The 27277-nt window shown below is 38.4% G+C and overlaps 3 protein-coding genes across 5 annotated transcripts in view; 1 reads left to right on the top strand and 2 right to left on the bottom strand.

The window, feature by feature from the left end:
- The window catches only part of FIG4 (FIG4 phosphoinositide 5-phosphatase), a 104122-nt gene extending 81532 nt beyond the window's left edge, over positions 1-22590 (bottom strand). The window contains exons 1-3 of one of the 2 annotated variants that reach the window (XM_012753173.3): positions 22343-22590; positions 8990-9088; positions 7622-7745 (exon numbers count right to left, since the gene is read on the bottom strand). In XM_012753173.3, coding sequence (XP_012608627.3) covers positions 7622-7745; positions 8990-9088; positions 22343-22408 — 289 coding nt within the window. In that variant the 5' untranslated portion in view covers positions 22409-22590. Of the gene's footprint in view, positions 1-7621; positions 7746-8989; positions 9089-22342 lie in introns of those variants that run through there. The other variant, XM_076003065.1, reaches the window with a different exon arrangement.
- The window catches only part of CDC40 (cell division cycle 40), a 487800-nt gene that overhangs the window by 384241 nt on the left and 76282 nt on the right, over positions 1-27277 (bottom strand). The gene's annotated exons all lie outside the window — the stretch shown is intronic.
- Positions 22700-27277, top strand: part of AK9 (adenylate kinase 9) — a 110828-nt gene continuing 106250 nt past the window's right edge. Inside the window, exon 1 of one of the 2 annotated variants that reach the window (XM_012753170.3) lies at positions 22700-23203. The gene's annotated coding sequence lies outside the window, so the exon portion shown is untranslated. Of the gene's footprint in view, positions 23204-23382; positions 23443-27277 lie in introns of those variants that run through there. The other variant, XM_012753169.3, reaches the window with a different exon arrangement.

Genomic DNA, 27277 nt, shown 5'->3' on the forward strand with positions numbered 1-27277 from the left:
AGATAACACCTTCCAATTAAATAAATCAGTCACAGAGATAGAGCAGAGAAACAAGAGAAAAGAGCAAAGCCTACAAGAGATGTGGGATTATGTGAAGAAACCTAATGTGAGAGTTATAGAGTTACCAGAAGGGGAAGAAGAAAACACTCAAGGGTTGGATAAGCTATTTGAAGATATAATAGAGGAATATTTCCCAAGCCTTGCTAAAAATCTTGATATACAAGTTCAAGAAGCTCAAAGGACCCTTGGGAGATTCAATGCAAACAGGAAGACGTCATGAAATGCAGTCATCACGCTGACCAAAATATCAACTAAAGAGGCCCTTCTATGAGCTGTAAGATGAAAGAAGCAAGTAAGATACAAAGGAAAGCCAATCTGAATAATGCCACACTTCTCTACTGAAACTTTATAGGCAAGGAGAGACTGGGGCCCCATTCTCACTCTTCTCAAACAGAATAATGCCCAGCCTAGAATCTTATTCCCTGCAAAAGTAAGTTTTGTATACGAAGGAGAAATCAAGACATTCTCAGACAAGCAAAGACTAAGGGAATTCACCAAGATAAGGCGAGCCCTTCAAGAAGTATTCAAAACAATGTTACCCACCAATCAGCCCAATAAACACTCACGAATGTAAATCCACTCAAAAGCAAAAGATCAAAGCCAAGATACCACAATGGCTCAAGAGAAAAAAAAAAAAAAACCAACAAAGTTCAACCCAACATAATGAAAAGAAATCTGCCCCAGCTATCAGTTATCTCAATAAATGTGAATGGCTTGAACTCCCCACTCAAGAAACAAAGACTGGCTGAATGGATAAAAAAATACAAGCCAAGTATCTGTTGCCTTCAGGAAACACATCTAACCTGCAAGGATGTAGTTAGACTTAAGGTAAAGGGGTGGAGAACAATATTTCAAGCAAATGGAAGCCAAAAGAAAGCTGGCATGGCGGTGCTGATTACAGATAACTTAGTTTTTAAATCAACAAAAATAATAAAAGACAAAGAAGGTCACTATATAATGGTGAAGGGTATGGTTCAACAAGAAGACATAACAATTCTAAATATACATGTACCCAACCTAGGTGCACCCAGATTCATAAAGCAAACTCTACTTGATCTAAACAAATGGATAAACAACAACACCATAATAGTCAGAGACTTTAACATCCCACCAACAGCACAGGACAGATCCTCCAAACAGAAAATCAACAAAGAAATAATGGACTTGAACAGAACTCTAGAAAAAATGGGCCTGGCTGGACATTTACAGGACATTCTACCCTAAAACCACTGAATATATTTTCTTCTCATCAGCTCATGGGTCATTCTCTAAGACTGACCATATCCTAGGACACAAAGCACATTTCAAACAATTTTAAAAAATAGAAATTATACCATGTATCTTTTCAGATCACAATAGAATAAATGTAGAAATCAACCCTAACAGGAACTCTCATGTCTATACAAAGTCATGGAAACTAAACAACCTTCTGCTGAATGATCACTTCATAAACAAAGGAATAAAGATGGAAATCAAAAGATTCTTTGACCTAAATGACAAAGGAGATATAAGTTCTGAAAACCTGTGGGACACAGCTAAAGCAGTCCTGAGAGGAAAGTTCATTTCCATAAATGCCTATATCCAAAAGTCGAAAAGATCACAAATAGACAACCTAATGAATCGTCTCAAAGAGCTGGAAAAAGAAGAACAGATTGACCTCAAACCCAGTAGACGAAGTGAAATCATTAAGATCAAATCAGAACTAAATGAAATTGACAACAGGGAAACTGTACAGAAGATTAATAAGACAAAAAGTTGGTTCTTTGAAAAAATAAACAAAATTGACACACCTTTGGCTAGACTAACGAAAAGCAGAAAAGAAAAATCTCTAATAAGCTCCATCAGGAACAATAAAAGAGAAATTATAACATGCCACAGAGATACAAGATATAATCTATGAATACAACAAAAACCTCTATGCACACAAACTGGAAAATGTGGAGGAAATGGACAATTTCTTAGAAACACACAGCCTCCCTAGGCTCAACCAGGAAGAAGTAGAATTCCTGAACAGACCAATATCAAGTACTGAAATTGAAACAGCAATAAAAAACTTTCCTAAAAAGAAAAGTCCTGGACCAGATGGTTTCACACTCGAATTTTACCACATCTACAAAGAAGAACTGGTGCCTACCCTGCAGAAATTATTCCACAACATCAAGAAGGATGGAATCCTCCCCAACACATTTTACGAAGTGAACATAACCCTGATACCAAAACTAGAAAAGGATGCAACAAAAAAAGAAAACTACAGACCAATATCCCTTATGAATATAGATGCAAAAATTCTCAAAAAAATCCTAGCCAATTGAAGCCAGGTGCTTGTTAAGAAAATAATCCATCACAACCAAGTGGGCTTCGTCCCAGGGATACAGGAATGGTCCAACATATGCAAATCTATACATGTAATTCACCATATAAACAGAAGCAAAAACAAAGACCATATGATCCTCTCAATAGATGCAGAAAAAGCATTTGACAAAATTCAATACCCTTTTATGATAAGAACGCTCAACAAAATAGGCATAGATGGGGCTTACCTAAAAATAATACAAGCCATATATGACAAACCCACAGCCAATATCATACTGAATGGGGAAAAATTGAAAGTATTCCCACTTAGAACCGGAACAAGGCAAGGTTGCCCACTATCTCCACTTCTATTCAACATAGTGCTGGAAGTCCTTGCTACAGCAATCAGACAAGAGAGAGGAATTAAAGGCATCCAAATGGGAGCAGAAGAAATCAAACTCTCACTCTTTGCTGATGACATGATATACCTAGAAAACCCCAAGGAGTCAACCAAGAGACTCCTTGAGTTGATAAATGAATTTGGTAAAGTCTCAGGGTACAAAATCAATACACAGAAATGAGAGGCATTCATATATGCCAACAACAGTAAAAGTGAGAACCAAATCAAAGACTCAATTCCCTTCACAATAGCAACAAAGAAAATAAAATACCTTGGAATATATTTAACTAAGAAGGTAAAAGACCTCTACAGGGAGAACTATGAAACACTGAAGAAGGAAATAGCAGAGGATGTAAACAGGTGAAAGAATATACCATGCTCATGGGTCGGCAGAATCAACATTGTTAAAATGTCTATACTACCCAAAGTAACCTACAGTGTCAATGCAATCCCTATCAAAATATCATCATTTTTCACAGATATAGAAAAAATAATTTTACGCTTTGTATGGAACCAGAGAAGACCCCATATAGCAAAATCAATCTTAGGCTATAAAAACAAAATAGGAGGTATCAATTTACCAGACTTCAAACTATACTACAAGGTTATAGTAATTAAAACAGCTTGGCACTAGCACAAGAACAGAGACATTGACTAGTGGAACAGAATAGAGAACCCAGATATAAAACCATCCTCATATAGCCAACTAATCTTAAACAAAGCAGACAAAAACATACACTGGGGAAAAGAAACCTTATTCAATAAATGGTGCTGGGAAAACTGGATAGCCACAGATAGAAGACTGAAACAGGACTCACACCTTTCACCTCTCACAAAAATCAACTCACGCTGGGTAACAGACTTGAACCATAAGTGTGAAACTATTAGAATTCTAGAGGGAAATGTTGGAAATACTCTTCTAGACATTGGCCTAGGCAAAGAATTTATGAAGAAGACCCCAAAGGCAATCACAGCAGCAACAAAAATAAATAAATGGGACCTGATCAAATTAAAAAGCTTCTTACACAGCCAAAGAAACTGTCAAGAGAGCAAACAGACAACCCACAGAATGGGAGAAAATTTTTGCAAGCTATATATCCAATAAAGGGCTGATAACTAGAATTTATTTAGAACTCAGGAAAATCAGCAAGGAAAAATCAAACAACTCTATCAAAAAGTGGGCAAAGGACATGAACAGAAATTTTTCAAAGGAAGATAGAATAATGGCCAACAAACATATGAAAAAATACTCAACATCTCTAATCATCAGAGAAATGCAAATAAAAACTGCAATGAGACACCACTTATCTCTAGTAAGAATGGCCTTTATTAAAAGTCCCCAACAATAAATGTTGGCATGGATGTGGAGAGATAGGAACACTCCTACACTGCTGGTGGGACTGCAAACTAGTTCAACCTCTGTGGAAAGCAATATGGAGATACCTTAAAGCGATACAAGTAGATCTACCATTTGATCCAGCAATTCCACTACTGGGCATCTATCCAAAAGATCAAAAGTCACTTTATGAAAAAGACACCTGCACTCGAATGTTTATAGCAGCATAATTCATAATTGCAAAGTTGTGGAAACAACCCAAGTGCCCATCAATACATGAGTGGACTGACAAAATGTGGTATATGTATACCATGGAGTACTATTCAGCTTTAAGAAACAACAGTGATATAGCACCTCTTGTATTTTCCTGGATAGAGTTGGAACCCATTCTACTAAGTGAAGTATCTCAAGAATGGAAAAACAAGCACCACATGTACTCACCAGCAAATTGGTATTAACGGATCAACACCTAACTGGACATATAGGAATAACATTTATTGGGTGTCGGGCAGGTGGGAGGGAGGAGGAGGGGATGGGTATATACAAACATAATGAGTGAGATATGCAACATTTGGGGGATGGTCATGCTTGAAGCTCTGACTCGAGGGGGAGGGGGGACATTGGCAATATACATAACCTTAACATTTGTACCCCCATAATATGCAGAAATAAAATAAAATAAAATAATGAAAAATACTTATATTTTAGAGATCCACAAAGCACAAACTGCTTTTTAAAAAATGTTCATTTAGGCCCCTTTCCCCACTAAAGACTAGCCAAAAATTTCCTTACTAAAGCTAAAGGATACAGGCACAGAAAGGAAGCAGAAAAACCTTATGATAACCTCATTAAAAGCAAGTTAGGAAGTAGCTATCAGAAGCAAAAAATCCAAACAAACAAAAACCTCAAAGAGAGAATCTAATTGGGTTTAATAAATATTTACGAAATATATATATTAGTTTTCCTTTTATTCTTGCTATATATTTATCTTTACGCAAAAATTCTCAGTAATAATTTATCTCAACCTTCATTCCAAGTGAATTTAATTTTATATTTTTCTCTCCAGCCTATTTACATCATTCTATTTATTTTCCTTCATAATTTGCAAGAGTATATTGTAAATACACTGTACCAAAGAGACTTATTTTCCGGCACAAATGCCTTCCGTATATTATAAATAAGATTATTGTCCTCTTCCTTTTTACTAGCAATTGGAAATGCCTCTCTTTTTAAAAAAGATTCCTGTCAGATACAGCCCACAATTAAAGGCTTCAGTTTGGCACAGACATCAACCAAGAATCAGCCTATTCACCACGGTAACATACTGAAAACCAGGACAAGTTTTTTTCATCTCCATTTTATGTACTTCTGAACCCAGGCCAATTTCACTGAGTACTTTCCAGAAGATGACTGCCATCATGTAAAAGTGATTGCTCTCTCTCCAAAGTAAAGAAGGCTGTGTCACTTGAGAGGGATGCCAAGCAAAGCATATATAAAGGGACAGTATGAAAGGATGGAGTGATGTGGCTTTCTGGTGGCTGGATAGGACCCCACCAGCCCACTAACAGGAAAGAATGCAATACCCTGTTTGGGAGGTCACCATGCCAGCCAGCTATTATCTTGAAAGCCTTCAATGAGAACAACACTCCAACAGAGAAGTATCAAAATTTTCCACAAGGTAACTACTGCTTTGCACAACAAAGCTCTCTGGGATCAAGGTGACATCTCCAGTATGAAGTCACACTGCTCTGTAACTAGTCTGGGGCTCACACTTTGTTGTTATCCTCATTGTTACCTTGGATCTTCAATCTACCTGTAAGGGTGCTGTTTTAAATGGCAGCTTATTCCATCACTTAGTCTACCACAATGACATTTATTTTACCACTCCCCTCCAACATATGAGCAGCTGAAACAGTGTCATCTGATGGATGACATTGGCAGAAAAAGGACACAGACCTGAGGGCTAAGTATCAAAAGGGGCTGGGATGATCACACAAATGAGAGTATGGATGACAGGCCACAGGGACCCCAGGACCAGATAAAATGACTTTGTGATGGATGCTCATGCTCCCATCCAGTGGGTCCCCAAACTTCCTGCTGGCTGTCAAATAATAACACAGCAGGTCAGGAATTGGCAAGGTAGCTATAGGACTGGATCAACCCATGTTTACAGCTAAGAAAACCCTCTAGGTCAGTAATACTCAAAATATGGTCCATCAGCTTTCAGTACCAGCCCATGAGAAGAACAGAAAATAAACTGAGAGTTAGGGTTTAAACACTTTGGAAAAATTCAAGATTGCTACATTTGTGTGCATGATCAATGAACTTGCCTCGCATCAGACATAGGCTAGTTTGGGTATTACCGAACTCGTGTTTTGAGTCACATATGGTATTGACCTATAGCATATTAGGGGGAGAAACTGGTCCTTTACTACAGGTAGTTGAGGACTGCTTTAGATTCTTATAGAGTTGGACTAAATTAAGCATGATAACAGCCCAAAACATTCCCACAAAGATATCATTCACAAATTAGGCATGCTGAAAAAGTTAGCAATCTACCTCTTATGTGAGGCCCAACACTATTTAACTTATACTGCATAGCTAGGCTCTTATTATAATCTTGGAGATATTTCATGTGTGTTGGTTTTTGTCCTCTGTCCCCAATCAGAGACAACCTCACAGTACAGTAAAGACAGGTTTACTGACCAACCACAACGAGGAACTGATGCACAGCAGAGGAACTATAGAGCATCTCACCAAAGTAAAGGCATTATTACAGGATTGGGGGAATGTGGAGCTAAGGTTTAATTTAAATGAAGAGGCTCCAACCAAAGCAGGACTGTATTTGAAGAGATCAATATCAAGTCTGGACTATGAAGTAGACCAAGGATCCTGTTTCCTTGAAAACAATAAAATTAGCAAACTATGGAATATTGTGTCCAGAAACCTCTTATCTGAAGCACTGCACCTAAATTGTAAATCAAAGCTGCTTCTCTTTGTCACAATGACTTAGGTTGCCCAGCTAAGAGTGGGATGGTTTATCTTATAATTTCAAACAGCAAAGTTTCTGACAATTTGTGATTTTGGAGAGCAAAGTTTCTCAGTCAGCAGAAAGAGAAGGAGTCATCCAAAGAAAGGGTTTATGACATTTTACAACTGTAGCCTGTCCTTAGGAGAAATTCCTGTTAATTTGTTTTACTATATCTGTTATTCCAGCTGGCAAACAGCAGGGCAGATGTTTATAGTCTGGGCTAATTTTTACTTTTTCATTTTTCAGCAAGCCAGACAGCAGACTCCTCAAAGGCCAAAAACATTTTTATATTTGCTCATACCCTATATAAAACTGAGCAGTGCTGAGCACATAAGCAGATGCCATATAAATGCTCTTTGGTATCTGATTGATGGGTAATGAAGTTTGAAACAACAAGCCACAGACAATGGGTCGTAATTATAATGCTGTATAGCCTTATAAACTCTTTTTAAGTAGTCTATGCAGGGAAAAAAAAGCAGTAAGAGGGAGGCAGATTTCTTACCTACAACACCAAAAGCTGAAACAGCTCGAAATAACCCGGAGGATCCTTTCTGTCCCATCTTTGTTCTATTTCCTAGATCCAAACGACCAAGAAGTTCCCTCACTTCTTGTTGAGTATATACATGCTAAAAATAAGCATATTTCATCTGTAAGGTTGTGCTTACTCTTTATATTATCATTTACTCCTGAAAATTAAAAGTTACCTACAAAAATCATTAGCTATTTCATAGAGAAGTATATAACAGCACACAACTAAGCCACAATTTTTCAAATCCAATAAGTTCGTTACCATTAGCAATTAAGTTTGCTTATTGGATCATGTTGCTATACTAAAAGACTGTGTCCAAACCGTATACTATGAACCAGACATTCAGAGATTTAAGAAATCCACCGACATATTTCAAGTATGTGAATATCTTAAAACAATAGCAAAAGTTGAAGTATATGTACCTTGTTATGAGAAGGCCCATACCTTTTCTTAGCTTCTCAAAGGGCTCCCTGATCAACCACTCCCAACCCCAAATAAAGCCAAGAACTATTACATTAATAAAGATTCCCAGACAGGTGGTGGAGAGGTGAAGGAAGGATGGACTCCCAGGAGTAGTATGGGAAATCATAACAAAGAAGTTACCTAAAATTATTATAATACAGAAAATAGTTCTGCAAAAAACAAAGGGAAAATGGGTTCCAAACTGCAGCTACTAACATACTTGAGAAACCAGGAATCTACATGAATTCAGAAACATCCACAGACAGGAACTTTAATATAAGAAGTTAAGTTCTCTCATTTGACAAAGTTAAAATTAACTGTACAATACCACCATATTGTATTTAACTTCTGACTAACAGCTTCATGTTTTTGTGTCACCTGAATTAGGCCTTTGTATTCCTGACTCTGACTAACACAACATCTCGATAAGAACAGCTTAACATTTCTTCAGTGTATAGCAAGTCATCAAGAAGAGATATTAGAGGTGATTTTTAACATAATAAAAAGTTTGTAGCATAGAAGTCTTCATATTAAAGCACAGTGATAGATAATCTCTTTGGTAGATGCAATATTAAGTTACATTGAATCCTTAAAATGTCAACTCTTTAAGAAAATACATTCATTATTTTTTCCAAAGAGTGTGTTTTCAAAACCAAATGAAAATGAGGGGCAAACTATAATTCTGGCATACTTCTTGACATTAGTAATTTCTAGAAAACAGACTAGAGATTCAAATTCTAGCCAACCAAGAAAAATAACTAATTTTTAGATGCATGATAAAAAAATTAATATATCACTAGAAACTATAAGGATATCTCATATCCTTTAAACAACAGGTATGAAAGTTTCTGCTTGTAGTCAGGTTTAGAAGATACTTACCCTATCATCAATTATGACCAAATCTTTTGGTTCTGTTCTATCAATTTTCAAGACACGATATTTCGTCTCTGCATGATTGCTCCCAACTAGAAAGTATCTCTGTAAATAAAAAGAAATGTCATGAGTTTCTTAAGGCATTTTGCTCTATACACATCTTATAACCACTTCAGTTTTTGAAATTAAATACATTAATAAAGTCAGATTACTTTTTAAAGAATTATTTCTGTTAACTGGCAGATTAAAGAAAGGCCAACTCCAAAAGGTCAATTTTAAAATTGAAATATTCCTAGTGGTTTCATGATAAGTATCAGTCTGATGTCTGAAATGTGTCCAGTAACCACGTCAGATGAATTTAATTATATTATAAAATTAGAGATTAAACTAACTGATTGGAGACTGATTTTTAAGCTTTGTCAGGAAGAAATTCTGGTAAGAACTAGAAAGCTCAACATATAATTAGGAATGCTTAGACAATTATCGCTATTAAAATATTGACAATTTATCAAATAAATCTTTATAAATTTTCAATAGAAGTCTTAAAATGACTTCAATATAGCAACTATAACAATCCACCCCAAAGTCCTATAAAAGATTCAAATGGTTGTACTTTCCCAAGTGGCCTTTTATAGATAAGCTACAAGAAATAATTAATATTCTTTCTTTCCTTGGAGCATTATGCCTGAACACAATAACATCAGCCTTCTTAAATGAATACTGAGAATAAAATGAATAACAAAAATATAGAAAAATAATAACTTTATATTTAAACAAAATGCTTTTAAGAAACACTAAATGAGGTGAATTATTTTTAAATTGCATTTAAGAAAATAAGTACAATTCCATTAGCAAAATTAAAGATATTTTCTTCAAAAATGCCCTTTAAAAAGTGACACTTTTTCAACATTGCAAAAATTGAGAAACCATTGCCACAATCAACTGGCACCATTTACCACTGGTCATATACAGGTATAGCTACACAAAGCAATTAAATAACAAGACTTTCTAGATTAATAGCCAAACTGAAGTATGTAAACCATAGAAAATTAGGTCAGGAAAGATTAATATGGTTAACTACAGATGCTGAAAATGTCAGAAGAGTCAGGTTTAGAATTGAGCCTTCAAGAATGAGTAAGATTTTTAAAAGTAAGCTATTACTGTATATCAGAATATGAGCACTTGGTTATACTATTTTAACTCTAAATTGCTAGAAATAGATGAAGTTTTTACTATTATTAAGTATATATCTGTTTATAAAGGTCTGATGTACTTATAGGTTATGAAGAGTAAAACTATATTTTAAAAGATGATGGGTTAGCTTGGTGTCAAGAGGAATGTTAAGCAAAAAACTCAATCCCTCATCTCCTAGGAGAGGTACAGTCTGGATGACAGTTACAATTAAGTGGAAATAAAGCAAGCATAATAAAAATTAGTCAACTAAGTTGGGACATCCAGTGACAGGACTCAAAGTACCAGGGGCATAGCTAGAAGGGAGGGAAAGAGAGAGACGGAGGAAGTCAAAGGTTGTCTCAGCCAGGCTTTAGCTAATTCCTGTCCCTGAGACCCTACCCACTACCGAGAGGAGAAGGGATAACCAACCTAATAAAACTAACTTAAGGGCTGGGCGCGGTGGCTCATGCCTGTAATCCTAGCACTCTGGGAGGCCGAGGAGGTGGGTGGATCATTTGAGCTCAGGAGTTCAAGACCAGCCTGAGCAAGAGCGAGATCCTGTCTCTACTATAAATAGAAAGAAATTAATTGGCCAACTAATATATATATAGAAAAAATTAGCTGGGCATGGTGGCGCATGCCTGTAGTCTCAGCCACTTGGGAGGCTGAGGCAGAAGGATTGCTTGAGCCCAGGAGTTTGAGGTTGCTGTGAGCTAGGCTGATGCCACGGCACTCTAGCCTGGGCAACAAAGTGAGACTCTGTCTCTAAATAAATAAATAAACTAAAACTAACTTAAGAAGAATGGCTTGTAAACTATACATGCTTGTTAGTAGAAAAGAGAGATACCTTCCCCAGGACTTGAAAAACAGCTCATAGAAGAAGAAATATTATAGCAAATGCAAAGACTTGAAAGAGGAAGAAGCTTGGTGCCTTTGTTGGAGGAACAAGATTAAGTGAGAAAATGCTCACAAAGACCACAACACAGTGAATACAGTGGTCAACACAAAGAAGACACTCAATGAGTATTAGTTCCTTTTCTCTCCTTTACTTTTTAAGATGTCAGCAAGTCTGTGCCATTGTATTTGAGGAAAAAGACAAAAAATAGAGCAGCCCAAATCGAGGAAAGCATGCACAGGACCAGAATGGACCCAGACTGGGAGAATTCACCAATCTGTTAGTTGTCTGTTTTTGTCCCTGGGAGAGAAGAGCATACAAATTAACAACCATGAATACCATGTTACAATAGAAGCATGAACTGGACGAGAACACAGAAAGGGCACTTAACTCATTTGGGGATGGTCAGAGCAAGCTACCCAGACAGCCTGGTGTTGTCCAGATGCTGAGTTTGGCCTTGAAGGACCTCTACACAGGACTTCGTGCACTGAGCCAAGATAGTACAAGTGATACCACCCATCTCCACCTACAACACTCACTCATCACCTGTTCTCCCCAAAGCACATGTGTTTATATCTAAATTTAGTACTTACATCTGAAGGCTTTGTCTAAATTTATTTGGGGCTTGTCTACTCCCTAATATAAGCACTTTAGGAAACTTAGACTCTAACCTCTGTGGTTTTTAATTCCCTAGTCTGGCAGCACAATACGGTTGCACAGGCATTGGGCAAGTGTCAGGTGAAAAAACAATCACCTACCATAGAGTAATCATTTAATTTGCTAAGTAATTTTCTACAACATGTAAAATTACACTAACCCTCTTTTCTGGGTAAGTACATAGAAAGATGACTCTTTTAAGCCAACCACTCAAAAAGGAGCTTTAAGGGAAGTAAAATCCCTGAATGAAATTCCCAGAATGTTAATAGATCCTAGGAAACCCAAAGATTAATTGCACTAGGATTATGATTTGTCAGTATGTAATACAAAGACAAATATAAATCCTGACATGCTAGTGGGCAAACGAGTTACTGGCCTTTGGAGCACACACATAGGAAGGCAGAGCTATACTTTCCATATCTAGATCCTTCCAAAGACTCCAATGAAGTCTCAGAGGAGCCAAAAGCTAAAATCCACAGAATTTAGAAACAGATCTGAGTGGAGAGAAAGAAATGGGAAGCAGTATCACTAACCACATTCTAACTCTTCTAAAATGGACTAAGATGGTCTAAGAATCCTAAAAATGTTTTGTGCGGAGAACAGCGACCACATGTGGAGCCCAGTATGTGGGGAAAGCAAGCCACCGCTTTCAGGGACCCGCTGTGGGCACATTATTGCTATCTGCACTGCCCTCTGGTGGGCAGTTGAATATTTACTTCCACATCAAATTTTTAATCAGTAACTTTTCCAGAAAGGCCTTGTTTCCACTTTGTCTTGTTTCCTTCCTGTTGAATATATAAACACTCTAAGTATGTATATCCTTTAACTTTGTTACATTTAATAGTATGCTTCAAAATGGATCTCTGCATTTCGGGGATTAAAATTTTCTCTGTAATATGGCTGGGCGTGATGGCTCATGCCTATAATCCTAATCCTCTGGAAGGCCAAGATGGGAGGATCACTGGAGGCCAGGAGTTCAAGACCAGTCTGGGCAACATAGGGAGACCACGTCTCTACAAAAAAATTTTTAAAAATTAGCCAGACATGGTGGCATGTGCCCATAATTCCAGCTAGTCAAGAGACTGGGGTGAGAGGATCGCTTGAGCCCAGGAGTTCAAGGCTGCAGTGAGCTATGATGACACCACCGCACTCCAGCCAGGGCAACAGAGAGAGATTCTGTCAAAAAGAAAAAAAAAAAATCCCTGAAATACCTTTCCATTAAATCCTTTTCTACTGTTGATTTTGCAATATTTTATTTTGAAAAATTTTGAAACCTACTGTAAGAAAATAGAACAATACAATGAACACCAATATACTCTTCATCTAGATTCACCAACTGTTAACATTTTGTTGCACTTGTTTTCTCCCTCCCTCCTGATAAAAGCTTTCCTCCTCTGAACCTTGGGAAATGAGCTGCATGTGCCATAACATATCACCCCTAGCAATCTCTATTTTTATTTCCTTAAAACAAAGGCATCCTTCTACATAATCATACCATTGATATAATATTATTTATATGAAATCCACATTCAAATTTTCCCAAGTGTCCTTATAATATCCTCTATATCTGGCTTTTTAAAAACCAGAATCTTATGAAGGATCCTACACTGCATTTGGTTACCACGTCTTTTTACATATCTTTTGCTCTAAAGTAATTCCCCGAATTTGTAATTATTCATGGCCTCAATTTTTTTAAAGAGCCCACATTTTTTACTAATTTTCTCAGTTTTCTATTGATGTCATTCAGTTGACCATTTACTAGTGAATGCCTCATTATGTGTCAGGCACTGTACTAGATGCCTGAAGGAAAGATAAATTGAAGATATATCTTGCAGATATAACTTACTGGTAGATTGGATTGGAAAAGGGAATAATAGATCCAATTACTTTTGATTGAGCAACTAGCTAGATGGTGGTACCACTTGCTGATGGGATGACTGGAGAAGAAGCAGGTTTGAGGGAAAATCAAGAGTTCTATTCACAACATGCCCTGAGATCAAGTAGGAACTGGGATATGAGTCTGGAGCTCAAAGGAAATATCTCAGTGAGTGCCATCAGCACATATACAACATTTAAAGCCACGGTACTCGGTTAAACCTACAAGGCTGAGTGAGAATAGTGATGAGAGCCCCAAAAAACTAGCCTGAGGAATTCCATTATTTAAAGGCTGGATAGGGAGAAGGAACCAGCTGGAAAGACTGAGTGGAATGGCCAGTGAATGGCAACACCCCAACAAGGGGTGGACTCCTCAAAGCAACAGGAGGAGATCATCTGAAACAGGAGGAAGCAGTCACGTTCACACCAAATGCTGCTCAGAAGTAAGAATAGGACAGAGAAGTGCCCAGAGCATCTGCCAACAGGAGCTTGTGCGTGGCCTTGCTGTGGGCAGTCTCGGTGATGGGGTGGGGGCAAAATCCACAACAGAGCTGGCTGAAGAGCAAATGAGTAGAATTCTGGATAAAGATGAAAGAGTGAACACCTCTTTTCCTCCCAAACATAGCCATAGTAAAGTTTTTTACATTAGTTTTTAGGCTCAAGCCCCAAGAGTAAAAGAAAGAATGAAGGAGATCACAGGCAAAAAAAAAAAAAAAATTGAAACTGAAAAGTATGCCTAACATAGCTGCATCCTACACTGACAGTGGATAAGTCAAGAAGCAATCCAATTTACACTCTAGAACCTCCAAAAGGCTTGGAAATTTGAGGCACCTAATACTTCTGGAATATCAGAAGATATAGTAAAAAGAAGATAGCACAACCTCTAAAGAGAAAAAACAGTTAAACTAAAGATCAAGAGTGGAATAACATTAGAAATTCTCAACAGTAACACTGGAAGATGGAAGACAGGGACATAATGCCTTCAAAATTCTAAGGGAAAAATGCACTTCAGTCTTTAATTCAACATTAATTTTATCAAAATTGAGGCTGCATAGGACATTTATAGACATGCATGGGATTAAAAACATTACCTTCCATGAACTCTTTCTCATGAGGCAATTAAAGGAGGTACTCCACCAAAATGAGGGCATAGTTAAGAAGGAAATTATGGGACTCAGAAAAACAGGAAAATTGTGACAAGACAGGATATAGGATGATGGCGCAGGGAAACCCCAGGATGGCAGCCATAGTAGGGGCTTTGGGAGCAGCCAGTCCAGACTGAAGCCATTGCTTCAAGAAGATGAAACCCAGAAGAATACTTAAGGTGCATGAATGTGTTGAGAGGAAATTTACATATCTGGAGGAAATTGGGCATTAAGTTTATTATAAATTCATAGTAAGAATTAGGGATTATAGGAAGAAGGGAAGGTCATCTCAAGCATTGGCACAGTCTGAAGTAGTAAAGAGCCCATGGGTTCAAATGGTGGAGATAAAAGAGATAAATAAAATGCCCAAGAGTAACAGGGAAGGAAAGGGAGCAGTAATTAGAATACATCAGGTTTCCATAAATTAGGCATGCATCAGCAGGGACTGCCTGAGCAGCTCTTTCCTGAAAGCTAAGCATCATTGTTCAAGAAAAAGCTTAAAATTTTCAACACATAGTTTTAACAGTGGTGACTTGGTATAAAGATGAATATGTTTCTAAAATACATACCTGAAATCCAAATGGAATACAATAGATAATCCATTTAACAGGAAATTCAGTATCTACTAACATTATTTCCTTTTATAATGACAAGCTAATTAATCAGTCACTTTTCATCTGAGGGAGGAAAATCAGCCTTCTTCAAAGGGAAGAAATTTTAGGCTGTATGACAGCTTCAATTAACATTAAACTTCACTTGAACTTTCAGATTAAATATATTATTTTTAAAGATCACCACAAAGTTACTTCTCACAATCTAACAGTATTGCAGGCCTGCCCCTTCACTTAGTTTAGCCACCCCAACAAATGGATAAGGCAATCTAGAAAGGGCAAGTGAGTTTCTAATAGTTTACAGAGAGGTCTCCAAGCTCACTCATTAGAGCTTCAGGGCTTTACTCACCAGGAAGCTTCAAATCTCCTTAGAAACAAGAGTGAAATGTCACCTCCAACCACACCTTCTAAACCAGCTACAATCACTATGCTTCTCTCTCCTACTTTATATCCTTTGGTTCCCTGCTACAATCCCTAGCCAACTACACCCTATATTGTTCTTTCCCATTCCCTGATTACACAAGTCAAGGCTAACTGAGTAAGGTATATTCCTCATGATGTGGTTCTTATTTTATTTTACTTTGTGTGATAAGGGTAGGGAGGAAGCTTCCTTAACTCCTTTTGGAACAAGGCAGAAAATACATGCACTTGTACATACATACATACAAACTAACAATTGTGATCTAATAAGAGTAAAGATTATCCTAACAATTTCACTCTGATAAAACACACATGTAGGCACACATGCAGCCCTAGCTCTGTTCAGTTACCAATCTGAAAGTCAACTGTTAATGGGTTCACTAATTTGTTATGAAATAGTCACTTACTATGATGCTAAGTCTGCTAGGGCATCACATATTATGCAAGGGCACCTGCCTGCAAATGCAAACAATTTTCACCTGGGATAATTTTGAGTTGCTAAATCTCCCATGGGCAACTCCTAGTTGCATTGGGCTGTATGAGCATTAGGGCCGGATTAGGCCTGGGCCACAGGGCAGATAAGGACAAGAGCAAGGTCATAGGAGCTAAAGGGCCTAATGAAGGTGCTGGGTGCCAGAGAAAATAGGTAAGTTCCAGAGACAGCTTCAAATGCCAGAACTACACCTCTTGTATGCCATCTACCAACCCAGCTCACTTTCCTTTCCAAGTATTTCTCAAAATTCACCTCTACATGGAGGTAACAATGACAACTTGAACTTCACCTTAGGAATGAGTCTACCTAATTATCCTTCTAAATGAAGGCTCAAGACAAGAGACACTCCATCTTGCCCACTGTTTCTTTTGCCTCTTTATGTGTGTCCTAATTGCTTCATAAACAATTATAGGTCAAGTATCCCTTATCTGAAATGCTTGGGACCAGAAGTAAATCAGATTTCTAATTTTCTCAAATTGCGGAATATCTGCATATGCATAATGGGATATCTTGGGGATAGGACTCAAGTCTAAACACAAAGTCATTTATGTTTTATATATACCTTATACACAAAGACTGAAGGTAATTTCCTACAATATTTTAAATAATCTTGTGCATGAAACAAAGTTTGTGTACACTGAACCATCAGAAAGCAAAGGTGTCACTATCTCAGCCACCCATGTGGACAATCTGTGGTTGTCTGGCATCACCACTTGTGGTATCATCTTGGCACTCAAAAAGCTTTGGATTTTGGACCATTTTGGATTTCAGATTTTTGGATTAGAGATGCTCAACTTGTAAATACACTCCTACCAACCAAAACAAGAGTGCCCATTTCTTTCAAATATTTGCCAATAATGACTTTGGCCAATCTTTGCCATTCTGATAGGGAAAATAGGAATCTACTTTCATTTTATTGTTTTATTAATTAGCAAGTTGAAAATCTTTTCATATTCATACTTCTTTTTTTGTGGAATTACCTATTCATGTCCTTGTCCTTTTCTATTAGATGTTTGTTTTTTTTTTTTTCCAGACTAATTATACAATATTTTTGCAGGTCAGGATATACTGCTTTCTCTGCTGTTCAGGCTACTAATACTCTACCCATTTGTCAGCAGTCTTTTTAAATTTACATTTATAGTTTTAAATACTTTATATTAGAAAAAAAATAAGTCAATGATCTAAATTTCTACCTTATGAAGCTAAAGAAAGATCAATTGATTCCTATGGTCTAAATGTTTGTGTCCTCCCAAAATTCCTCAATGTCATAGTATTAAGAAGTGGGGCCTTTTGGAGGTGATCATGAGGCAGAGTCCTCCTGAATGAGAATGGTGCCCATTTATTAATAAAATTAGTAAAAGAGGCCTGAGGGAGTTTGTTTGCCCCTTCTACTATGTGAGGGGACAGCATGCCCTCACCAGACTGAATCTGCCAGTGCCTTGATATTGGACTTCTCAGCCTCCAGAATTGTGAGAAATAAATGTTAATTACTTATAAGCAACCTAGTTTATATTAATATTATTTTGTTATAGCACCCCAAACAGAATAAGACATTGATCAATGCAAAATTCACACAAGGAAGAAAATAATAAGCCTAAAAGCAAAAATTGACTAAACAGAAAATATACAATAAAGAAAATTAACCAAGTCAAAAGTTGGTTCTTTCAAATGATTAATAAAAATGAATCAATCCCTAGCAAGATGGATTAAGAAAAAATGAAAGAGAACACAAAATACCAATGTCAAGAATAAAAGAGGAAATTTTATTACAAATCCTACAGACATCAAAAGAATTACAGATACCTTGATATCAATAAATTCAACAAGATGAAGTGAAGAAATTTCTTGAAAAACACAATTTATTAAAACTGATTCAAGATCCACTGAAAATCTGTATAGGCCTATATTCATTAGAGAGAGTATTATCATTACCAAATTCACCCCACAAAGCAACTCCAACTCCAAATGTTTCACTAGTGATTTCTAGCAAGCATTGAGAAAAGAAACAATACCTATCTTGTATAATCATTTTTAGAAAACATAAGGAACACTTTTCAACTCATTTTATGAAGGTGGAGTTACCCTGATATCAAAGCCAAACAAAGATGTTTAAGAAAATGCTAGACCAATATCCTGAACACAAAGGCAAACATTCTTAACAAAATACTAGCAGAAAGCATCTAGCAATATATGAAAACAATACTGAAGCATGATCAAGTAGTGTATACCTCCAAAATCCAAGGTTTGTTTAACATTTGAAAAATTAATGTAATTGACCATAATAAATAAATAAAGGAAATGTCATACACAGATACAGAAAAAACATTTAACAAAATTCAATACCTATTCATGTTTTTTTAAAAAAACTGCCATCAAACTAGGAATAGAAAGAAATCTTCCTCAACCTAATAAAGGGCCTCTATGAAAACCAACATCACACTTAATAGTGAAAGACTATTTTCCCTCTAAGATCAAAAACAAGACACAAATGTCTGTTCTCACCACTTCTGTACAACTTTGTACTAGAGGTTCTAGCTAGAGCCATAAGGCAAGAAAAATAAATAAAAAGCATCAAGATTGGGAAGAAAGAAGTGTTCCTCTTTCTAAATGATAGGATTTCAATTCTCCCCAAACTGGTCTACAGATTCAGTGAAATCCAAATCACAATCCCAACAGACTTTTTATTAGAGATGGATAAGTCTATTGTAAAATTCATATGGAAATACAAAAGTACTAGAATGCCCACAAAAACTTGGGGAAAAAATAAAATTGGAAAACTTCCCCATTTCAAGACTTAGCTATAAAATTACAATCATCAAGACAAGGTGATAATGGCATAACAAAGACAAATTGACCAAAATTGAACAAAATAGTTTAGGAATAGACCACATTTATTCAGTCAACTAATTTTTCACAAAGGTACCAAAAAGTTCAGTACAGCAAGGACAGTCTTTTCAACAAATGATACATAGGACATTTGTATCAATGGACAATTGATGTATAGAAAAAATGAACTTCAATCTCTATAGTAGCTAGCCTCCAAGAACATTTATGGATTCACATCTCCTAGTATTTCTGCCCTTCGTATAGTGCCCTCCCATACTGAACAGGGCTGATCTCTATAACAAATAGGATATTGCAGAAATGATATGATGTGACTTCTGAGGCTAGATCATAAAAAACATTGCAGCTTTCTCCTTGTTTCTTTCACCTCACTCTATCTGGATGAAGTCAACTACCACCTAAGGACATTCATGGAGTTCTATGGAAATGTCCATGAGGCAAGAAACTGAAGCCCCTCGTCAACAATAAGCTCACTTGTCAGGCATGTGAGTTAGCCATCTTCAAAGTAAATCCTCTAGCTCATTCAAACCTTCAGAAGACTGCAACCCAGTTGACATCTTGAATGCAAATTCATGACACCCTGAGCCAGAACCACTCAGCTAAGTCACTCCCAGTTTTCTGATCTGCTGGAACTGTGTGCAATATTAAATGTTCATTATTGTTTAAGGCCACTAAGTTTTGGGGTAATTTGTTATACCACAATAGATAAGTAATACTATCCCTGCATCATACCATACTCAAATTAATTTAATATGAAACACAGACTAAACATAAAAGTTAAACTATGAATATTTTAGAGGAAACACAAGAAAATATCTTTATGATCTGGGGGTGGGCAAAGATACGACACAGAAAACAAGCACTCCAAAAGCAAAAAAAAAAGGATAAGATGGACTGAATCAAAATTTAAAACTTCTGCTCATCAAAAGATCATTAAAAAAATGAATAGGCAAGCCACAACTGGAAGAAAATATTTAAAACACATATATGGCAAAGGACTTGATTCCAGAATATATAAAGAACTCCTACAAATCAATAGTAAAAAGACAAGCAGCCCAATTTTATAAGTGAGTGAAAGAACAGATACTTCTCAAGGAAAGATATACAAATGATCAATAATACATGAAAAGATGCCCAACATCATTAGTCCTTATGGGAATGCAAATGAAGCCTATAATGATTTACCACTGTACATCTACTAGAGTAGCTAAACTAAAAAGACCAACAATGCCAAATGTTGGCAAGGATATGGAACAATAGAAATTTTCATACATTTCTGGTGAGAGTGTAAATGATACAGTTACTTCACAAAAACTATGTAACAGTTCTCCAAAGTTCTAAGATACATGAACCCAATAACTGGCAATTTCATTCATACGTTTTTAACCAAGAGAAATGAAAACACATCTCCACAAATATACTTGTTCAAGAATGCTCACAGCTGGCTTATCCACAACAGTCCAAACACAGAAACAGCCCAAATCAATAGGAAAAATAGATAAACAAATATTGGAATATGTATACAATGGGATAGTTGTCAATAAAAAAGAAAAAACTACTGATACACACAACAACATGGATGAACCTCAAAGACATTATGCTGAACAAAAGAAGCTGGACCTAAGAGAATATATACAGTACAATTCCATTCATATGAAATTCTATGCTATGAGGATCAGCAAGGTTTTGACAGGAAGGTAAGAGACATTGTAAGAACAGAGAGCATTAGAAAAACACAGAGTATATATAGGGAACTGAAATCAGTACAATTTTACTTCAGAATAAGGCACATAAGGAACATAGTGGATCCTCAATAAGTGTTTGACAAATTGATATTAAATTAAATACAAGACAAGTTGAAGACAAATCATATTTGGCTTTGAATGCCAAACTAAGGGATTCAAAGTTTAATCTCTTCTGAAAGGGGGCCACTGAAGATTTCTGAGAAGAGCCCTATTATATAAATTGTGCTGTAGAAAGGACAGAACAACTCCACCAGTTCTCATGAATGCTCACCTGAGTAACGGGTTGAAATTTCTCTGTTTTAAGTTATTTATGTTTCTAACTAGGGACATTTTTCAGCACATTTTACAGAAAGAAGGTTTCATTTCGATGTCAACTGATATTCCTATATGACTCTTTTCAGAGAACAAAAGATACTTGCAAATACAGCTTATTATATAATTTCATCTTCTGGTCTAGATATAATCAAATGAAGTTGTCAGCAAAATTAATTTAAGATCAATAGTGATTCTATACTCCTGATGACCTAAGCCAGACATGCTAGTAGGGCTACTTTATAATTAAGAAACTGTTAAGTACCTTCTTGTACTCCTCTAATGGAGACAACCCAAGTTTCACTGAAGGCATATAAGACACTCCATGGCAATGTGAAGAGTATTATGCAAGTATCCAGCATATGCAATCTTGTTACCACGAACTGAGTAATCTTAAACACAGACCCTAGTATCACTGTGGTAACCCTATGTAGAAAAGCTATAATGTATCAAATTTGCTTTCCAACCACAAAAATGACAAAGTATGAAGTTCTATAAACACCATTCCCTTAATTAAGGAACTAGTAACCTAAATATATAAAAACTGATCTGCTTATTCACTACATACATGGCCATTTGAATAAAAATAAATAAATAAATGCTGTGTTGAAAAAAGTGAAAAGATAATGTTACCCAAACACATTAGCTGTCTTCAAACAAAGGAATGTTTTTCATTCCTTTCAAATAAGGGTGGAAAAAGAGAACAAAAAATTCTGCAATAAAAGCGCACATAATTAACATCAATCACGGTGATGATATACCATGGAAGAGGAAAGAAGAAAAGTTACCTAGTCATAGGTCAAATTTTTTTCATATCCTGCCTGTACTGTAACTTGTGAACTTTAGAACTTTTACAGACTTTCTGAAAGCTGAAAAGAATCCAGTAACTCGTACAGAACCTCATGAACAGTTCCTGGGGTACCACAAGCACCTGTTTCCAGTGTGTTCCACCCATGGCTCCTAAGTGGAAATAAGTAAATGCAAACGCAGCAGTGCCCTGGGTGTGAAAACAGGGTGAAGACCCCTAGGCACAGCCCAGGAGGGCTAGCTTCCCCCAAGGCTGTGTATGACAGGGATTTGGGACTGGGAGGGAGGTGAGGGAGGCGGGTGCATCCTCTGCCCTAGGGCCCCACACCTACCCAGCCGGCAGCCACCCTCCTGCCCACAGCCCGCCGCCCTAGGTACTCACAGCTCTGGTCTCATAGAGTACCAGCTTCTGGACCGAGCTGATGATGGGGGCGGCGGCCACGGGCATGGCGAGAGCAAGTGAGGGCCCCACGCCAGGGCACCAGCCGCTGGACCGCCCTAGGAGACCCGGCGAGTAAACACTTCAGACCTTAGGCCCCAGGTCCAGCCTCCTGGGCACTACAACCAGGATCAGCTACAGCTCAGGTGTTTCCGGATGCCCGCGCCCCGCCTCCAGGCCAGCCCCGCCCAGTCATGGCGGGAGCAGGGCTGGAGGATGCACGATAGGGCGCATAGAGGATCCCAGAACCTGCGTACTGCCGCTGGAAGAAGCTAAGAGCGCCATCTTTAGTAAGGGCAATAGAAAAAGTGGGCGGAGAAAATGCCAGAGGATTTATTGAGTTTCTCTTTTTTTTGTCTCCTCCCTCCCTTTGGAAAAACCGAGAAGGTTTGGGATTGGGTTGCTTCTTTTGAAGCGGGTTCTCCGAGTTGCTGGATAGATCCATTCCCAAATTGGACTGTTTTTTCCCTACCTACTTCTGCCCTTATTTTCCTGGAAATGTGCCATTCGACGGTCCTTCACTGAGTGTGGATGTTTTCCCCCTCACCTCTCTTCGTTGCCTGCTTTTTCCTTCTGAGGGTTATGTTGTACCGAGGCTGTGTGATCCAAGGAAATTTTTTTAATCACCTAAAAGGGGAAATTTCGCACTTTGCCACGTATTTGTGTCTGAGGCTAACCGTGTGTGGATTTTAAAAGTGGACTATTGAGCGTCGTGTAGCGAAACAAGCGCTGGCTTTGGAGTCCGGCCGTTCCGTGTTAAAATAAGGTTTCTTCTATTTCGTGCGTGTGACCTAAACCGACAAGGTATGCACCCTCTTCTATATTTATGAAAAGGAGTGTTTTACAGTTATGAATACACAATTAGGTACAAAAGTGAATACTTAGAATAAAAAAAAAAGAAACCAGCGAAGTGCGGCCCCACCCCCTGAGGCCCCGCCCCGCGAGTCCCCGCGCGCCGCGGGAGGTTTCCCCGGCAACCGCTCAACAGTCCGCGGAGCCTCTGAGGCGGCTGCTGCCGGGACTGCGGGGTCCGCGGGCGCCAGGTAAGTGACCCTTCTCCAGGTGCCGGCGGGGTCGTTGTCCGCCGCCCACATGCATTTTGGTATGGGTCGCACGGGACCTCACCTGTTGCGGGGACCCCAGATCAGTTCCTTTGCTTGCAAAACTAAACTTCGGGATCTTTTTGTAAATCCACTTTTTAAAACTACTTCTCCTTTCAACGACGAATATATTTATCCTACAAATATTTGCTGAACACCTACTACGAGAGTATAAGACATAGTGGAGTGGCAGCTAACCTAGCCTAAGGCGGAAGTGCGAGGTTTCCCAGGAGACGTGACCCCTCTGAACCTCAGAATCCACTGCTCTAGGGTTTCTCAACTGCTAAAAGTGTAGTGAAACTTTTTTTAAAAAGTTTATAGAATTGTAGCATAAACACATAATATTATATTAGAGATTATATGGTAAATTCAAAATTGAGAAATCAATTTTTAAACAAATTTTTAATTATATGTTATTGTGATTGTTTTCTTTATAAATTGTTATTACTTTTATTTTTCCTCTCTCTTTTTTTTATTTCAGGATATTATGGGGGTACAAACATTTTGGTTACGTGTTATGACTTTGCCTCCCTCATCCAAGCCAGGATTAGAGGCGTGCCCTTCCCCCACACAATGCTCACCGAGTCCATTAGCTGTGAGTTTGAAAGGTGGTCATGTCAGTTCTGGCATTTTTGCACTGACTTGGATCTTTTAACTGGGAAAAATACTTAGCTCTGTTCTATTTCGTAATGGAGACCAACGCTTCTGAATAGGAGCTAAATGTTTGCACGTTTTTATATGGGATAACAACTCTTAAAATATCTGTAGAATTCTGGTTTTCCATTATTATATTATACTATAATTAAGCACTTCCATTCATACCTTATCTTAGTTTCACCCAGAAGCAGATCCTGAGACAAAAATTTGAAGGCAAGTAGTTTATATGGGAAGTAGTTTATATCCCAGGAAATAGCAGCAGCGAGGGGAAAGAAACTAGTAAAGGGAATATTATCAAGCAAACTTCTCTGTGGCTGAATATTCACTAGGGAATACTGGAATGCATGTCTCAGAGTTATCCCCTCTTAAGGGGCAAGGGAGCTGGAATATTTATTCACCACCTCCCATCAGTTATTGGTTGAAGCCTGCTATGGCAGAGCATTGATTCACTGAACATCCTGTCTGCCCTGTGCTCAGGCAGAGTGGGTTCTGGCGGCTGGAGAAAGCCCTTAGGCAAAGAGTCACACATGCTGGCCTTTGGAAGTTGGGCTAGCCATGCTCTATAGAAGAGGTACATGTCAAGTGGATAGGGATGGGGAACTAATAACATCTTCTACACTCCCCCTTTTGCACCACTTATATCCACTCTTCCCCAACATTAAGTTCACACCATCCCATCACTGATTCTTTAAGGTAGTGGCTAGTCCGAATTTCTAAAAGAAAAAGACTTACAAAAAGAAGACAAATGGGACAATCCCATAGACTCTACTACTACAATTAATCGTAGGTCTGTAATTGATAATTCATCATGTCCTTCCTTTACTACCCACTCTAGGTTTTCCTTACCCCTGGCTAGCACTTCTGCTGGTCTAAGTTGTTTGCCTAGTTGGATAACCAGCTTTGATCCCTGAAGAGTATAAGCCCCTGATTACTATGTCCTTGTGAGGTTTTGATTGCTGCAATTACCCATTCACTGGACATGAAAGCATCAAGGGGTGTCTCAGAGGATCCCCTGAGTTCAAGACATACATCCCCCACCCCAATCATATAGCAGTAGCCTATCTCCACTTCCCAGTGCAGTAACCCCTACAGGCTAGTGGAACCAAAAATGACTAGGTGGCAGCAAGAGTCTTAAATTTAGTTTTAGAAATCTTTACAAGGCACCCTAATAGATCCATCTCTCCCCTTAACCAAACCCAAGTCCCTTATTAAAGTGATTTTGTTCTGTAAAAGTTGTATTCAGTCAAAAGGCTGCACTCAAGGATCCAGAAGTCCACATGTGGCCCCAAGACCGGAGGTTCCCCACCCCTGGAAGGGAAATGAAAATTCCCCAAATCAATCACTGAGAGTCCGGATGAGAGGGGCCACTCCTACTTAGAACCCTTGGTTAGAAGCATATTCCTCATCTGGAAGTACACTGTCTCAATCCCACACAATCTCAAACTAGTGCCTTAGCTATACCTTTAAGAAGCCATTCCAACCTTCTGTCAGACCAGCAGCTTCTAGGTGAGGTGGCATGTGATGAGATCCCATGTTCACTTACCTCTTGTCATATCTCCTTTACTGTAAAGAGGGACCTGTGATCCCAGGCAATGTTATATGAGATCCCATGGAGGTGAATGAAACACACTCAAAACTCTTAGGTAGGGATGCTGGCCAAAGTACCGAGGGTAGGGAAAGCAAACACATACCGGGAACACATGTCACTTGCCCCTTCCATAGCGAAGGAGTCCTGTGTTATCAATTTGTCACTGAATGGTTGGTTTGTCTCCTCAAGGGATTGTACCATGTTGAGGGCTCAGCCTCAGTCTCTGCTGTGGGCAGGTAGAGCATTCAGCAGTAGTAGTAGCTAGATCAGCCTGGTGAGAGGGAGCCTTGTGGAGCCCACGCATAGCCTCTGCCACCTCCATCCCTGCCACCGTGCCTACGCTGTTTATGAGCCCATTATGCAAGCACTGAGGTGACCAAGGACAAAGACTGGCTGGCACCTACTGGATATCATCCTGTCCACCTGGTTATTCAGTGCCTTTACTGAGGTGTGTGCTTTATGAGACACAAAGATCTACATATTTTGTGTCCACTTGCATTAGTTTTCTGTGCTGCATAGCAAATTACCACAAATTAGCAGCTTCAAACACACACATTTATTATCTCACAGTTTCCATGACCAAGAGTCCTGGCATAGCTCAGCTGGGTCCTCTGCTTAGGGTTTCACAAGCTGCGGTCAGATGTTGGCTTAACTGTGCTGTCGTCTGGAGATGCGACAGGGGAAGAATCCACTCCCATGCTCGTTTACATATTTGTTGGCAAAAGTCATCCCTTTGTGGTTGCTGGACTGATTTCTCTGTTTTCTTACTGTCTGTTGGCCGGGGCTGCTCTCAGCTACTGGAGGCCACCCATGTGGTGTTCCTTGCCATGTGGTCCTCTGACAACATGGCTGCTTCTTCCAAGCCAACAGGTAGTCTCTCTCCAGCCAGCTAAGATAGAGTCCTATATAATGTAACGTAATCATGGAAGTGACATTTCTATCACCTTTGCTATGTTTAAAAGCAAGTAACAGATCCCACTGGCACTCAAGGAAAGGAGATCATATAAGAGTGTGACTCACTAGAAGTTACCTTAGGGTGTGTTTGCTACACCATTCTCACAGGTCTAATCACAGGCTCCTTCCCCAGAACTTTTATCTTCTGATCTTGCTCCTTTTAGGCTCTTGATGAAGCCATTCAGGATTGTCCTCCAAATTGAGGGCCTAGGAATACTGCTTAAAACTCTGCTGCCAGGAGAATTTCCCCTAATTGCCATTTTTTTTCAGGGTTATTGGGAGTGGAACTAAAGCCTGGAAGCGTTCAATTAACAGCTCGCACCAATACTTTGTGATTCTTCCATGAATATTGTTTTCGTTTTCTGCCAGCTGTTCCTTCCTAGGGAATTCCACATGAGGTGTGAGCTGAAAGACATGATGGTGCACAAAAGACAGGTGGACACGGTGGTCTGGGCTGCTTATTTATAGAACTTATTTGTGCCTTCCAGACCTGCTTGAGCCTAATTCCAGTGTTCCATTTTCATTGTTCAATGGATTACTGCTGCATCTACCTAACTTTAGGACTTGATCTGTCTGACA

Source organism: Microcebus murinus, chromosome 5, assembly GCF_040939455.1.
Source record: "Microcebus murinus isolate Inina chromosome 5, M.murinus_Inina_mat1.0, whole genome shotgun sequence".
Taxonomy (NCBI): domain Eukaryota; kingdom Metazoa; phylum Chordata; class Mammalia; order Primates; family Cheirogaleidae; genus Microcebus; species Microcebus murinus.